We start from the raw sequence: 17,724 nt of genomic DNA, 5'->3' as shown, positions 1-17,724 counted from the left end.
ATCCTAGATGTTACATTAGAATTATCAGAATCCAATTATTAATATTCATGTCTCTAATTTAATTCTCAGTGTACAATTTTTACAAAATTTGGTTGAAGTTAATTTTCAAGTCAGTATACCTAGAATTGTAATCTTACTCCGTCTACAAAATCTACAATTTCATTTTTACACCATGAAACTGGTACTGTATCTATGAAGAAGTAACAACATTAATTGTATCAACTTACAGTTTTCTTTGGGAATGATGTACTGTACTTTCAGATCTATAAATTGTCGTCCTTTCTTGTATTTTTTTTCCTGTTGTTTGTGATACTTGAGGAAATGGAGAGAACTCAGTCCAGGTCTTCTGAACTATAGGTGTCTCCTGGTCTTTTATACTTCCATGTCTTTATCCAACCTGCAAATTCCTGAACGTCAGAGGATCAATTGTTTTCCAACTATTCCAATAAGCTATGTTTAGCATCTCTTACCTTACAGAGTTGCAAACAGGCAACAGTGGAAGGGCTGAGTTGTCTAACATGCAAATTATCATCATCACCACTAGATAGAAAAAATAACTTGCTACTGGTAAATTTTGCATCTCTGAAAAACACCCATTTTTAACATGCAAGCCAACTACAATGGAAAATGAACCATTAGTATTACCTCCTCCCTTTTTTTGTAAAGCGATTTGTTTCTATAATAGATTATATTGCTCTAAACTATCAGAATTACCTTCCATTGCCTTGGCGCTGTGGTTATATGAACATGCATTAGTGTTTTGCAATTATCAACATCATATGAGCAAGGAAAAATACAATACGATTTAAACAGATTTTGGAGCATATCTAGTCCAACTTTCTAACCTCTATTTTTTTTTAAAACCTTTCAAGTCAGTTTGTTCCTTTATTGAAATACTTCCTACAGTCAACATTTTTTTCAAATTGTACAAATCATGTCTTTGTACAATTTTGAACCTCTCCTATGTTTTGAAGCAACAATAGCACCAACAAGGTTAAGAGCCATTATTGATTGGCACAAAGCAGAACCAATCCTACATATAGGTAGTCCACAATTTACAACAATTGAGTTCAAAATTTATGTTGTTAAGGGAAAGAGTTACTGTATTAAGTGAATTTTGCCTCATTGTTAAGTGAATCACTGCAGTTGTTAATAAGACAGTGTGAGTGAATCTAACTTCCCTATTGACTTTATATGACACCACAATCTTCACAAATATGAGTCAGTTGCCAAGCATCTGAATTTTGATCACATGACTACAGGGTTACTGCAATGATCATAAGCATGAAAAATGGTCATAAGTCACTTTTTCAGTGCTGTAAATTCGAGAAGTCACTAAATGAACTGTTGTAAGTCCGAGTCTTTGGAGAGGGGCGGCATACAAATCTAATAAATTATTATTATTATTATTATTATTATTATTATTATTATTATTATTTACTACCTGTATATTGATTTTTGTTATTACTGTAGATCATGGTTACTTGAGGGACAATCTATCTTCCATTGGACCAGGCCAATTTGTTCTGACAAGTTCTGTTGATTAAGCAATGACATATACCGGTACTTGGACTTCAGAAGTGTAATTTCTCTGTGGTTCCAGCCAACTGGCATTTTTGAGGCCTTGTAGACATGGGGGGGTGGGGGTGTTTGCCCTAGCCTTTGACTACCTTAGTCAAAGCCGATTCTGAGTAGTGTGTTTGTGTATGTTTAACATTGTCTGGTTTTGCTATCATTTTGTTTGTTTGTCTTTAGTGTTGTGCTGTTTTATTGTTAGTTCCTATGTTTTTACTTCATGAACCAACCAGAATTGCTGGAACTATGATGGTGTACACATTTAAGAAATAAATTAACTTGTCCCTCTAGTCTTCTGATTTCTATTTAATATGCACCCAGACAAGCTATCTAATGGGAACATTTAATAGCAGAGATATAGACAGGGCTGTGCAACTCTTTTAAAAGATAAATACAAGAATGAGAAAAAGAAGTTAATTGTACCTATAGTTTCAAGGTACAGAGGAAGTGGAATTCTAACAAACCTGGAGCTTTTCTTGTGTGAATAATTGAGTTAAAGTTAAAAATTATTCTCTATATCTTTATTTTAGTTATAAACCATTAGCTTTACAGTTACTAAACCACATTCCTAGACTCTCATGCCTGAGGTCTTGAATGCACAGAATTATCTTTAAACAATTATCTGAAGAATTTTTCTCTTTTTAATGAAACACAGATCTGTTACTTGTTAAAAGAACCAAAGAAAAATTAATTTAGGATGTGCAGTTTTCATCACAATCAGTAGCATAGCTCGCCATACAAGAATTGCTTGATATGCTGGAAATCATACATAAGAAAAGGAAGAGACCTGTTGTTTTGAATACCTGAAACCATAGATTTAACAATCCCATTCAGCCTTTATCATCTAATACTTAATAGTTATGTGATAAAACAATCTTGTTTCTGTAATAAAATAGGCTTGGGTCAAACTTTTTATTAATATGTTTATTGTATGCTTCCATTAGTAATGTAATTATCATACAATATGAAATATGTATGGTATGTAATATATTAGGTCTTCTGTCACTTTCTAGAGACCTGCATATATATATATATATATATATATATATATATATATATATATATATATATATATATATATATATATATATATATATATATATATAGTATATATGACATTTAATGCACCACATGCTATCATTCTTGAATTCCAGAGATATTGTTTGCTCAAGAACTGAGGCTATGGAATGTGATAGGTCATGGAATGTAAGTTGTGTTTCCCAAATTACCTTGCCTTTTCCAAGAATCATTTTTGTTTCATGGCCATTTTTTTCTTAAATATTTTCTATATTCCTCATAATAAATGTCCAGCAACTTTTTAAAAATACCTGAATATGTTATTTAGCAGAGCTTTACGTTGTTATTTTAATCATTGTTACATGATACAAGTCTTTATGAAGTCATCATAGTTATAATTAAGTAAACAGAAGCTTTCTATTACCTATGTATGAAATGTTTAATTATTTGGAAAATAATAGCAAAAATACCGCATTAGGAATTAAACTTGTGGAGAATAGAGTGGTTATTGCTGTTCAACAGCAGATGTCACTGTTTAATAATTTAACCATTCCTGTATTAACACTTTGTTTAAGCTAAACTGTATTACCCAGGCTGAGTGTATTTTCGTATTTTTGGTTTTAGTTATTATTAAAATGATTGTATCATCTACCCAGGATTTTACTTCAACCACAGCTATCGGAAAAGTCATAATGATGTTAAACTCTTATTTTGCTATCCTGTTTTTACCATATGCTTTCAAGACATTTAAAGATATAATTTGTCAAACTCATGACTGGCCTGATAAAATAAAGTTAAAAAATAGGAATTCCTTCATATATAATAAAGGTATATATTGCAACTTATAGCCACTAGATAGTCAAAGCTGCAAAATACCTTTATATTTTTGTACCATGATGTGTTATGTATCTTTCTTTCTGTTTACAGCTTTTTATATTGTATGGATAAATCTTGGAACTTTGTGATGCCTAGATATAATATTTGAATAAACATAAAAAGAAAAGTCATTCTTGACTTATTTCACAATCATATACCTACGTCCATCCCATGTAGAATTTCTGAAAAAGCGATAATTCAACTTCCAAATCTTTTCAGAAAAGGACTTTAATTTGCCATCTTTCTCTCTCATTATTCTGAAAGGGCGCATAATAAGGAAAGCAGGACAACACTCCGCTTTCTTTGCAAGCTCTTGCTTCTTTAGTGTTTCCTCCATTTCCCCCCCTAACCCAGTGGTTCTCAACTGGGAGCTGGGACCACTTTGGGTGTCAAACGACCATTTCACAGGGGTCGCCTAAGACCATGGGAAAAGATAAATTTCCCATGGTGTCAGGAACTAAAGTTTCGATATTGGCGCCCTGGAACATATTTTTACAATCAGGTATTTACAGTGGGGGTGTCCTTCTGACCTTCCTGCCAATCGTCTTAAAACTCTATTGGGAGAATTGGCGCTAGACTTATGGTTGGGGCTCACCACAACATGTGGAACTGTATTAACGGGTCCCGGTATTAGAAAGGTTGAGAAGCACTGGGGATTATTTGTTTAACAGAGTGATGGCGTTCGGGGAAAAAACTGTTCTTGTGTCTAGTTGTCTTGGTGTGCAGTGCTCTGTAACGACGTTTTGAGGATAGGAGTTGAAACAATTTGTGTCCAGGATGCGAGGGCTCGGTTCTTCCCCTTAGCCCGCTTCCCCTAGCTGGTGATGCGATGCATCGGGTGTGACTTGTAAGTCTGGGGAAAAGAAAGAAGAAAAAAAATCCTTCGCAATGCCAGCAAGCGAGGGTGGCGTGGAATAGGGACGATGGAAGAAGGGGCGGGGCTATCTGGTCAATGCGTTGCTACCGGCCGTTGCTAAGGGAGGAAGTACTTCCTGGCGGATTGAAAGTGCTTCCTGGGAACGAGGTTGAACTTAAGTGGGAGGTAAGAGCGGCGCTGGGAGAGGTTAATAAGATACCTAGAAGTCTGTGGAGGGGGAGGAGGGGGACGACGACTGCGGACCCTCGTTTGAAAGGGAGAGAAATTTTCCTATAATTTCTATTTAATCTAGTTCTAATCCAGCCAGTCTTTATTGAGCTATGCAAGAACGAGCTTTTCGCATTTCTAATGCTTTTCTTCTATTTTTGGCCGCTTAATCGACTTTAAAAAATCCTGATTTTCGCCTAGCGATTAAGTCTAATGCTTTCCCAAAAGGAAAAATTCAACGGCTGTGATTTTATTAGACATATTTTTAAGTAACCTCTAGCAATGGGGGCATTGAGAATAAGAGAGGAGGAAATCTATCCTTTCATAATAGAATACTGTAGTATAGAATTCTGTATTGGCCAAGTGTGATTGGACACACAAGGAATTTTTCTTTGATGCATATGTTCTCATTGTACATAAAAGAAAATATACCCAGTATATATATAATATAATATAAATAAATAAATATCTCCAAAAGATTTTGGGGGCGTTTGGACAGATGACTTTTAAAACTTTATAATATAATATAATAATATAATATAATATAATAATAACAGAGTTGGGACCTTGGAGGTCTTCTGGTCCACCTCCCTGCTGATTTTGTTCCTATACAGTTGGCTCTGCTCTTGCTGTTTTAAGATAACTTTCATTAAACTATTTCAATGGCTTCCACTGATGGAGATTTAATGGCTTATTTTTAAAAAATAATTCTGAAGGGGTTTTTATATATACTGGTCAAAAAATTAAAGGGAACACTCAAATAACACATCCTAGATCTGAATGAATAAAATATTCTCATTGAATACTTTGTTCTGTACAAAGTTGAATGTGCACAACAGCATGTGAACTTAATTGTCAATCAGTGTTGCTTCTTAACTGGACAGTTTGGTTTCACAGAAATTTGGTTTACTTGGAGTTATATTGTGTTGTTTAAGTGTTCCATTTATTTATTTGAGTAGTGTATAATACTTGAGTGGCAAAACACTACAAAACCAAAAGTTCTGGTACTTTTGGTGAATTCTGAACCTAGAAAGATGCTGTCTCTACCTCCAGAACAGGAATATGTAATAAGAGGCAGCAAGGAAGGAATAAATGAAGCTTTTGTTGCTATTTCTACTGCTACCAAATTCCTATTTGATACTGTTCAGTTATTTCTGGTACTTCTGTAGTGTATTAGTGTGGTTCATGATCATTCTGCTTTATTACATTGTCATGGCTTTATTCACTTTATTCAGCAGGTATTCTGGAGAAGCTTGCATTTTGTATAAAAATAGACGCAGATATCACCCCTCTATATTTTTAATATATGCATTGAAATGGTTGCATGAAAGTTTGAATTTTGGCAATAGGAATTGAATTGACAAAAGTTAGGCCATTATACAATTTACCAAATGGAACCTATCTAAACAGGAATTTAAATACAATATAGAATTACAAATCAACGGTTAAAACAGGCAGTGTTAGAGTCAGGCAATGATCACACCAAAAACTCACTGCAACGACAAAGCTTTTAGCTTGGTAAAGAGAGAACAAAATGAACCCCTTAGAGAATAAGAGGAAAAGCCAATTTACTGCTTCTACTAATGGAACCTCCCAACGGGTGGGAAATGCAGCAAGGGGAATTCTAATGCTAGCATAAGGGCAAATCTGTATTAGAGTGGCAGGAGTAATATCTTGTAATATCGTGTAAATATCATGGTCCTGAACCATTGAAGAATTTGAAGGCTCAGGGGTGTCAAACTGGTGACCCACAGGCCAGATGCATCACACCCAGGCCACGCCCATCTCAGCTCCACAAATAGGAAAAACATCATGAAATGTCACGTGACAGGAACGGGACAAGGTGAGTTTGGCACCTGTGCTATAGCTGGTATTTTTTATCACCCCCAGAAATGGACCGGTTGTAGCCAAGGAGGAATAGAATAGCCTTTGTCAACATTGTTCCATATTTATTTATTCAATGTATTTATTTATTCAATTTTTATGCCGCCCTTCTCCTTAGACTCAGGGCAGCTTACAACATGTTAACAATAGCACTTTTTAACAAAGCCAGCATATTGCCCCCACAATCCGGGTCCTCATATGTTTGTTTGGCTTCTGTGGAACCAAACATCAAAGTCCATGCTAGGTAAGATTTCTAAGACTTGTAGTTCAACACATCTGCAAAGTACCCAGTTAGTGGTGGCTCTGTAACACACTCAAGTAACCAAAACCATTCTGACCCTTTGCCTCAGCATTTTGTGCCTTACGGAGTTCCTGAATGAGGGTTATGACTTTATGGGGGGAAAATGCATATTTCAACGGAAGTTCTTTTCTCTTTGCAGAAGCAAGGCAATTTTGTTGGAAGTATACTTAAGGACTTCCACTATGGCTGCCGAGTTGGATTTTTCACCCCCTGAAATCCCAGAGCCCACCTTTATGGAGAACATCTTACACTATGGCCTTTTCTTTGGTGCCATTTTCCAGCTCATTTGTGTTCTGGCGATAATCCTCCCTGTTCCAAAGACACATAAAATGGTAAGCATTTCTTATCTATGACCGTGCACTGGGCGTTGCACAGTTAGTTACAACTGCAGTTTGGCAACAATCCGATCGTTACCTAATTCCCCACCTCCCAATACACTGTTTTTTTCTTTCATTCTCTAGAGGACAAAGAGACATCAGTTGAGCAGTATTGCATTAATTAGGGGCATGATAGGAAGCCCATGGCATCTTGACAATTGCAGCTATTTCCTTAGAATAGAAAAGTAGAATCTTTATTTGCTGAAGGTGACCACATTTTTGTATATAATCTTCCAGGGAAAGCATATGGCAGAATTGGGTACCACCAAAGTCAAAACAGGCTGTAGCTTATTTATTTATTCATTCATTCATTCATTCATTTATCAATCAATCAATCAATCAATCAATTAATTAATTAATTAGATTTGTATGCCGCCCCTTTCCACAGACTTGGGGCGGTTCACAGCAATAATAAAAACAATGTACAGCTTATACTGAAACTGAGCTCAAGCCAACATTTCCATTTTTTTTTTGCTTCTTCTCCCCTGAATTATTTCTCTTTTCTTATTTCTCCAATCATCTATTTCCATTTTTACTCCACCAAGTTTATGGCCATTTTTACACTTCTGAAGGCAGATACTTTTATTTCCTCCAATATTTTTATAAGGTCTCTCATCTGACTTCTTTCATTCTTCTCCACATCTCTCTGTTCTTTTTTTCTGGGAAGAGAAGAGGGGAACAAAATAAAGAGATTTAATCCAATTCAGTGACAATCATTGTAGAAAATTAACACAAGGAAAAAGATGGCAGGCTAGATACTGATATCTGACAAAATGAGAGGACTGTTCTTAATTAGAAACTTCATCTCTTTTCCAGGAACTGATGCAGCAAAGGATTCTAGATTAGAGAAAAAACAGTGTTTTAATCACTTGTGGACACATGAGTGTTAGGCAACACCATGGTCATTGTTGCGTTTTCTTATATACTCCTTGTTCAAAAAATAGTTGCATATCATGGAATGATAGTTATGGAGATTATAGTTCATTTCCCCAAATACCATTGACTCACTATTCTGTAATTGTCACTTTTATTTGGTTTCAAAGTATGACTAACCAATCTCTGGGCCTCCTCTTCAAAATTAAAGCAGATTTTTCAGAGTTCAAATTTTGAATAAGATTAACCTTGTGTACTTGGTGGCACAATTGTGTGTTTGTAATTTGGTAATAAAAAAAATAGCCTCCCTACTTCTGTTTCAAATTTATTCTAGGTATCCATGTTTTGGGGAGGACTGTTTTTTTTTCTTCCTTTGTATTTGTCTTTAGTAAGCATAAATTGTTTTAATTTTGCCCCAAATTCTGAGTATTATGCCAACTAGTTGAGAAGTTTGCAATTATGAATAGTAGCAAAGAAAATATTTTTATTGTTTGAATGTAAACTAAGTCGACTTTCCAGCAAGTAATCAACGTATCAGATTTCCTCTTGAAAAGTAAATGCCAGAATATAATGCAGCTATAACCTTTTTAAAATGGCAGGAATTTATTCCATAAGCTACACACTTTCACATAGAAATTAACACTGTAATTAAGTAGTATAGCATTGTTTGAGATTGTAAGAATCAATGAAACAGTTAGGCAAACAGAATTCTCATTGGAACTTCAGTTAACCTGGGAATCTCCTGGTGACAAACCATCAACCTTTGCCATGCACTATTTCCAATTTAAAATTCTTCCTGATTATTAAAAGGAAGCATGGATATTCTTTACTTAACATAATTTATCTGTTTACATGTTTTCTTTTCTTTATTCGGGAACATTTAAATTATGCACTTTAAGTCTCTGGATGATAAATGCTTTTGCTTCTGTTTGTCCAAAGAGTTGGAGTTTCCTGTGGGTGAATCACATACCTTGGCATGTGAGTCCACTATCCTTTCTTGGAAGGACACATAAGCAAATTGCCATAGCCTTGTAACTTAGGAGAGATTTCAGTCACCTCCATTGATGATAAAGATATTAGCAGGCCTTCTTCCCATTCCAGCAGAGCGAAATCTCACTTAGCATGGACTTTGACATTTAGTTCCACAGAAATCCAATAAACATGTAGAACAAGTCAGGTTGACAAAGGCTAATCTATTCCTCCTTGACTACCACCATTCCATTTCTGGGAGTGATGAAAAATACCAGCTGTAGAACAGGTATCAAATTCGCTGTCATGTTGCATTACTTTTTAAGAGACTTAAAATTAGCACAGAACATTATGCCAGTTTTTGTGCTTTTCCCCCCAGTTGGCATACATTAATTGTGGACATCTATAGAATCCAAAAAAATATTTATTTCAAAACCTGTTTATTTAGGGAAATTTCTCATCAGTATTTTGTATCAGGCACTATGTACCAAACTAGGCTAGACAGAGGGAGGGAGAAATATTTAAAATTAAAGCTGATACAAAAGTCATAAAGTTTGCATGGGTAGAGCCTAAAAATACCAGCCTCCACTGAAATCTGTATTCAGAGTTCTGCTAATTTCGGACACATTACTAATCTTTGCCAACACAAAACAAAAACACATTATGAATGACTAAATTATAGTATATAAACATTTTTAAAGGACTGACAGAAAACCGGCATGGTCAGGATTATCCAAATCTCAGGTGATAACGCTGTTCCAAAGGGCAGGTGCTATGACAGAGAAAGCATGCTTCTTTGGTCTCACTAGGTGGCAGTGTTTCATAAAGGTGATCCGAAGTGTGTCCACCCTTCAAATCCCATCGGTCAGCCAGAAACACAGAGAGATAGGTGGCCCCACAAGTAACAGAGCCTCTGTCATGAAGGGATTTATGAGTAATAACCAGCATCATGAAAGACACCATAAAGATGCCTAATGCAGCTGTGTAATTCTGATATTGTATAGGGCAGTGATGGCATATAAGCCAAAAGAGCATGCACGAGTGCTATCACACATACACGAGTGCCCAAACCCATAATTCAATGCCTGGGGAGGGCAAAAACAGCTTCTCCCGCCCCACCGGAGGCCCTCTGGAAGCCAGAAGCGGCCTGATTCCCAATTTCTGGTGGGCCCAGTAGGTTCATGTTTCACTCTCCCCAGGTTCCAAAGGCTTCTCTGGAGCCAAGAGAGAATAAAAATGCCCTCCCCCATCCTTCCAGAGGCTCTCTGGAAGCCAAAAATGCCCTCCCAGAGCCTCTATGTGAGCCAAAAATCAGCTGGCTGGCACACACATGAACATTGGAGTTGAACTAGGCAATGACTCACGTGCCAGCAGATATGGCTCTACGTGCCACCTGTGGCACCTGTGCCATAGGTTCGCCATCACTGGTAGAGTGTATCCTGATGGATCCATAACTACACACACCATTGCATTTTGGACCAGTTGTAGCTTCTTGATGGTGTTTAAAGGCAGTCTCATATGGCATGACATGTTGCAATCCAATCAGGAAGCGACTAAAGTATGACTGACCATGAGTAGGGCTTCCTGATCCAGAAACTGGTGCACAAGGTGGATTTGTTCAAAGGCCTTCTTGGTCATGACTGCCAATTGTTCTCCAAGTAGGAATGGAAAATCCAAGAGGAACCCAAATTGCACACAAATTTTGTCTGGCAAATTTAAGCCTATCCAAAAAGTTAAAAGGATGTCTAGATTTAGGGCGCCCTAGAATCCATAACCTTTCAGTCTTATTTGGGTAAAGCCATATACAGTAGAACCTCGACTTACGAATTTAATTGGTGCCGGAAGGAGGCTCGTAAGTCGAAAAGCTTGTATGACGAAACATTGTTTCCCATAGGAAACAATGGAAAAGCGATTAATGCGTGCAAGCGGGGCTTGGCGGCGGGCGGGACGCGCGAGGGAGCGAGCGATCCGGCGTGTCGGGCTGCCCGGGAAGGCGAGCGGTGCGCGGTAGGCACGGGGACGGGGGGGAATCGTCTGAACGGGGTTCTGAGTTGGGGGTTCGGGGGGGTGCTGGAAAGCCCCCCAGGCCGGCTGCGACCTTTTAAAACAGCCGCGCCGCTTCCGAACTAACTCCTGAGGCGCGGAAGTTCGCCTTTGGCGTTTGGCTTCAGGAGTTAGCTCGGAAGCGGCGCGGCTGTTTTAAAAGGTCGCAGCCGGCCTGGGGGGCTTCCTAGCACCCCCCCGAACCCGGGTTGGGGGTTTGGGGGGGTGCTAGGAAGCCCCCCAGGCCGGCTGTGACCTTTTAAAAGAGCCGCGCCGCTTCCGAGCTAACTCCTGAGGCGCGGAAGTTCACCTTTGGCGTTTGGCTTCAGGAGTTAGCTCGGAAGCGGCGCGGCTGTTTTAAAAGGTCGCAGCCGGCCTGGGGGGCTTTCCAGCACCCCCCGAACCTCCAACCCGGGTTCGGGGGGGTGCTAGGAAGCCCCCCAGGCCGGCTGCGATCTTTTAAAACAGCTGCGCCGCTTCCCAGCTGACTCCTGAAGCCGAACGCGGAAGTTCTAAAAGTTTTAAAAGGTCGCGGTAGGGACGGGGACGGGGGGAATCGTCTGAACGCGGTTCCGAGCGTGTCGGGTTGCCTGGGAAACCAGGCGGCCTTAGACGAGACGGACGGTGCCCTTAAATAGAAGAAAACAGACCAACAAACTAACCAAGACAAAAGAAAAACTCGGGCTCATCGCTGACAGGGACAGGCGGTGAGCGCTCGTATCCTGAATTTGGGCTCGTAAGTAGAATAAAAATATCTCTCCCCTCCTAGCTCGCATCTCGAAATGCTCGTATATAGAGCAGCTCATATGTCGAGGTTCTACTGTACTACTATCATCTATTAGCTCTCTCCCCCCCCGCCCTTCACTTTGTTCTCAACATCTTTGCTGCTTTTCCTTCTCTCTGCTATAGTTCTGAGTGAAATTCTTTGAGGCCTTTCTTTCTCCCTTTCCCTATTCAAGATCAATGGCTTTAGCGAAGTGTCGCTATTTTCTGAATAATCAGCTAATTATTCGTTATTAGATTTTAACTCTATGTTTTTTCACACATATTTTTTTGCCCACCTTGGCTACAGAGCAGTGCTGAAAGGCACTCATCATCTGAAAATAGAGGTGGTAACGTCCAATGTTAAGACTGTACAGTTGTTGTTGTTAAAAAATGATATTCATACAAGTTTCTTCCAAATAAAAATACCTGTAGTCAGCGTGAATAAATTTTAACATAAATTTTGTGTGTAAAAGATAGAAGTATAAAACTTCACAGTACAGTGGTACCTCATCTTACGAACGCCTCTTCTAACGAATTTTTCAAGATAGGAACCCGGTGTTTAAGATTTTTTTGCCTCTTCTTCCGAACTATTTTCAATATTATGAACCCAAACAGCTGCTGCTAGGATGAAGGGGTTTCTTTTTTTCCCCTTTTTTGAAGAAAGAAAAGGGAGGGGCAGCTTGGAGGAGTAAAGATTTTGCATGCTTGCAAAGGCACTGAAATGGTGTCTTTTGAAGAAAGAAAAGGGAGGGGCAGCTTGGAGAAGTAAAGATTTTGCATGCTTGCAAAGGCACTGAAACGGTGTCTTTTGAAGAAAGAAAAGGGAGGGGCAGCTTGGAGTAGTAAAGATTTTGCATGCTTGCAAAGGCACTGAAATGGTGTCTTTTGAAGAAAGAAAAGGGAGGGGCAGCTTGGAGGAGTAAAGATTTTGCATGCTTGCAAAGGCACTGAAACGGTGTCTTTTGAAGAAAGAAAAGGGAGGGGCAGCTTGGAGGAGTAAAGATTTTGCATGCTTGCAAAGGCACTGAAACGGTGTCTTTTGAAGAAAGAAAAGGGAGGGGCGCCCCCCTTGCCTTTCTTCCTTCCCACTCACCCTTTAGCCTAGCCTTGCTTCTTCTACCCGCCCTCTTTAGCTGCTCCTCCCTGCCCTTTGTTCGCCTCCCTTCTAAAGTTTGGGATTTTCCTGAAGGATTTGCACGCATTATTTGCTTTTACATTGATTCCTATGGGAAACATTGTTTCATCTTACGAACTTTTCACCTTACGAACCTCCTCCTGGAACCAATTAAGTTCGCATGATGAGGTACCACTGTACTTAGAACAGTGATGGCAAACCTATGGCTCGTGTGTCACAGGTGGCACATGGAGCCATATCTGAGGACACGCAAGGCATTGCCCTATGTCAGCTCCAACACACGTGTGTGTGCTAGCCAGCTGATTTTCGGCCTTCTTTTCAGTTATTTTTCGCCATCCCCAGGATTCAGGAAAGCCTCCTGAAGCCTGGGGACGGTGAAAAACGGACCAACGGACCAACCACAAGTTAATTTCAAAACTTCCGTTTGGCCATTTTTCACTCTCCCCAGGCTTTAGGAGGCTTTCCTGAACCCTGGAGAGAGCAAAAAGCAGCCCAGTGCGCCTACCGGAAGTCCTGAGGTTTCAATGAGGCCTGTGCACATACACGGGAGAGAGGAGGGCACGAGGATTGTGCGCATGTGGGGGGGCCACAGGGGAGAGGGCATTGCATTATGGGTATGAGCACATGCGCACCTTTTTGGTACCCAACAATAAAGGTTTGCCATCGCCAACTTAGAAAGTACAGTGCCTTTGATTTTGTAAATGATTCATGAGCACATTTATCCAGCATTCTCATGTACCAGCAAATAATAAAAAAGATCTACCACCCACCCACAAAATCATGAATGTTCTGTTTCTCTTTAATGAATTCGACAGGATACTGAAAGCTTTGAAACGAAAAGTGCTGAAGTAGTCAAGAAGCCCAAAATTGCTGCTATCTCAGTGAACAAAAAGCTCAAAAAAGAAACAAAGAAGAAACGATAAAATGATGCCATGATGAAATTTTCACAGCAACCTTCTGGCAACAAGTCAAATTGCAGTGAAGATGACGCTGCAAATATATTTGATAAACTTGTCTTTATGATGGTTTTGAGGAAGCAGATAATACTTTCTAAAATGGTTCCAGGTTCATTGATTCACCTGATCTGTAATAAATAACCTGTAAGATTAGTGAGAAATATCTTACAGTTTTTGGTTCAGTCACAGGAAAACAATCTTTGGGGAGGGCATGGTTTGAGGGACAACTGGATCATAGACATTCCCACCACATCTTTCTTTTCCATTTTTTAAACCAAGGGATTGAACACTACTACTTTTGTATGTTGTTAATATAATTGGTTATATTATTGTCCTTTCGTTTTCTTTTATTAAAAAAACAGTCCTAATACCTGTGTCTGAATTTAGCTTTCTTTGAATTTGAGAATCCTTTGGCGTTTTACTGATTCCCTATTCTTGATTATAATAAACCAAGGTGTTCAAATTCTCTTAAAGTATATTGGACTGAATAAACAAAAACTGTGATTCTTATTCAACAAAAGATGAACATTCCCATGCCAATAAGAAAAGGTGTTAAGCAGGGGTCCCCAAACTTTTTACACAGGGGGCCAGTTCACTGTCCCTCGGACTGTTGGAGGGCCAGACTATAAAAAAACCCTATGAACAAATTCCTATGCACACTGCACATACCTTGTTTTAAAGTAAAAAACAAAATGGAAACGTACTATTTAGAGGGGGGAGAAGGTCTGAAATTCATATATGTTTATGTTTTGTTTTTAATTTTCTTTTGTTGACATCTGATTGGCTATACAAGGTTTTCTTGGCTTATGAAAAATGTATAAAGAAAGAAGGAAGCACTTTGGCATAATGGTTAATAAGTTAGAAATATAATTGGTGTTGCACTTTTTGAAGGAACATTAAGGAGGAAATTTAATTAAAAGAAAATGAATGTAACTGGATGACAAAATTAGAAAAAAAACTTTTGCAACTTTTTTGATGATTGATATTAGTTACTAACAAAATACTGCATTTTATTCATGGAAAATTAGATGGTACACTGTGTTGTTTGAATGTATGTTGAGAGAATTTTTTTAAAAAATTACCCCCCCTAAACAGTCCTTCCTTCCTCTGTCCCTCCATTCATTTCATTCTTCCTTCCTTTCTTCCTTCCTTTCTTCCTTCCTTCCTTCCTTCCTTCCTTCCTTGTTCTCTCCATTTTTCCTTCCTTCCCTCCTTCATTCCTCTCCACTTCTCCTTCCCTCCCTCTCTTTCCCTTTTCTTTCTTTCTCTCTCTTCCCTGTGCTCTTGTCACTCACCGGCGGGCCGGATAAATGGCCTTAGTGGGCCACATGTGGCCCGCGGGCTGTAGTTTGGGGACTGCTGGGTTAAGGCATCCAGCCAGAAACTGGAAAACTGGGAATTTCTAATCTCATTTTAGGCACAAAGCCAGCAGGGTGACCTTGTGCCAGTCACTCAATCTCATCCTTAGTAGGCGGCAGTGGCAAACCACTTCTGAAAAATCTTGCCAAGAAAACTGCAGTAACTTGTTCAAGCAGTCTCAACCAGACACAAACAGAAGGAGAAGGGGGGGGGGAACCTTTGTAGGTATATCAGCAGGTTTGTTGTGGATCTTCTGCTAGTAAACAAAATGTACTTCTAAGTGAGAAAGCCTTTGTTATGCCATTGATAGCATACTGAAGACAGAATTGTGGTGGCTATGTAGCCAAAACGAAGCTATTGAGAAACTAGAAGCATCTGTTCACATTCCTGGGAAAATCCCCAAATCTGCAGATGGAGGGAAAATAACTGGATAAAAATTAACCCTGAACAAAAATATTCCATGATGCCAAATATATTATGTATATTAATATCAAAATATACAAACTGCTATGCTAGGTGTCTGCCCCTGTCATTTTATGATGTTCCACAGACAAGCTTGCTTAGTGCAGACTTTATGATGCAATAGGTCAAATGTGCCATCTCTGCCCTGGGATCCATGAAGCTGGATCAAACCAATCTAGTGGTAAATAGTGCCTTCCACGGGATAAAGGTAAACCTCCAAGCCCCTGAAATCCTGCCACTCATAAATAATTGAAATTGACAAAATTGTGAATATCAGTTGAACTCCAAAGGCTGAGATCTTTTTTATATGTACTTGCTAGCTGATAACCCAGCATTGCCCAGGTATTTACAAGTGTTAAAGCATTTTTCTGACAGGGCGCCATTGGGAGGGGCCTTTCTTTTCCCTACTCCCATGCCCATCATCCTCGCACTCTCCCTCCTCCCATGTGCTAGGATGCTGCACTCACTCTCCTTAATGGCTCATATGTTCCAGAGGTTTGCTGGAACGCACACACACATGCTCACACTGAGGGGTTATGGGTGTCTTACCCCTACAGTATTTTTCCCCAGAAGGTAAGTCATCCGTGTCCCAAGTTTGGTTGAAATTGAAATTCCAGTTATACTGGAACATACGTCCATACATATGAACATCCTTAAAGAGAGAGAGAGATGAGAGAAACAAAGAGATAGGTAGAGATACATAGAGATGATGGATGGACGGACGGACGGACAGACAGCTAGATTAGATAGGATAGATTGATTGATTGATTGATTGATTGATTGATAGTAGGTAGATAGATGATAGATAGATGATAGATTGATTGATTGATTGATTGATTGATTGTAGATAGACAGACATAGATTAGATAGGGTAGATTGATTGATTAATGGTAGGTAGATAGATAGATAGATAGATAGATAGATAGATAGATAGATAGATAGATAGATAGATAGATATTATTTTAACTGAGGATGTTTTTATCTTTGGGTAAAATAGTCACAGCAGCTAATAAAACCATCCAGATTCCATCACAAAAGTCAACATACAGTCATCTATTTTGTGGACTGCAGATTTTAGACGCATGTGCAAATTTTCCAATGGGACGTCATCCTCAGCCAATATTCTCAATCATAGCAAGACCAGATTAACTTTTCTTTCTCCATGGGATAATTGTATTCTAAGGTGAAATGAGAGCAGTAATTAAATGCTCCTGGAGGATTGCTCTCTTCTATTAAATCCCTCCCCCGTCTTCTTTTGGGGGACCTATTTTGGAAGTTCCCAGTAGACAATGCCCAGATTTCTGCACTGGATTCTGGTAGATTTAACTTTTCTCCTTCTCAGCAATAGGAACTAGGATATTGGCCTTTTTCATTAAGAGAAAAATATATTTGTCTATTGAGGAGTCTCCCCTTCTCTTCCCTTTGCAATCTACTCCTTTTATTCTGTTTCATTGCGGATTGCTTTCTGTTGACTGAAATTGATTATGTTAACAGCATGTCTTCATGCAGCTTTTGTTCTGGCCATAAGGTCCCACAGGAGGCTCTGTAAGAAGTAGCTCATGACCAATAATCCTAGGGGCACAGTTCATTGAAATCCTGATTAATCCTTTTCAGACCCCCTTTACTTTTGTTTTGGTGCACCGACTCCCTGTCTTGCGTGCACCCAGGCAGAAAGTTGTTCCTGGAAGAAAGATAAAGCAGCAGCTCAGGGCTGTTTTAAGGCAGGCAGATACCTGCCCTGGCTTCTTCAAGACACATAAATAGATAGTTTAGAGCTGTTTTGTGGCTGCCTGATTGGCTTCTTCTGAAGCAAGAACCTTATGAAATTTATGAAAACCAGAATATTCTCCTGACACAGATGTGTGAGTCTGAATTAGGGAGCTAAGAATGAGCGTAATTTCATTCACTTGATTTATAACCTACCTGATTCCTAGAAGTATTTAAAAAATGTGTCTGGGCAAGAGTAAGGGACTTTCCATGTGAGAGAGCTACTGGCAAACCTCAGCCACCACTGTAATAGTGTGGAGCAGTTTCACCAAGGAGAGTGA

At 39.1% G+C, this 17,724-nt stretch overlaps 1 protein-coding gene across 2 annotated transcripts; it reads left to right on the top strand.

The window, feature by feature from the left end:
• Positions 1–4,431: 4,431 nt before the first annotated feature.
• MANBAL (mannosidase beta like) lies at positions 4,432–14,223 on the top strand. 2 transcript variants are annotated; one of them, XM_070744725.1, is made up of 3 exons: positions 4,432–4,510; positions 6,877–7,069; positions 13,715–14,223. In XM_070744725.1, exons 2-3 carry the CDS (start codon positions 6,920–6,922, stop codon positions 13,820–13,822), a joined length of 258 nt encoding a protein of 85 aa, XP_070600826.1. In that variant the 5' UTR covers positions 4,432–4,510; positions 6,877–6,919; the 3' UTR covers positions 13,823–14,223. The 2 variants fall into 2 exon arrangements, with proteins under 2 accessions (XP_070600826.1, XP_070600825.1); XM_070744724.1 differs by lacking the exon at positions 4,432–4,510 and adding an exon at positions 5,617–6,395.
• The last annotated feature ends 3,501 nt before the right edge of the window (positions 14,224–17,724 follow it).

This window comes from Erythrolamprus reginae, chromosome 3, assembly GCF_031021105.1.
Source record: "Erythrolamprus reginae isolate rEryReg1 chromosome 3, rEryReg1.hap1, whole genome shotgun sequence".
In the NCBI taxonomy this organism is placed as follows: Eukaryota; Metazoa; Chordata; class Lepidosauria; order Squamata; family Dipsadidae; genus Erythrolamprus; species Erythrolamprus reginae.
Note: the sequence above shows the minus strand (reverse complement) of the source record. Positions and strands in the feature narration are given on the sequence as shown.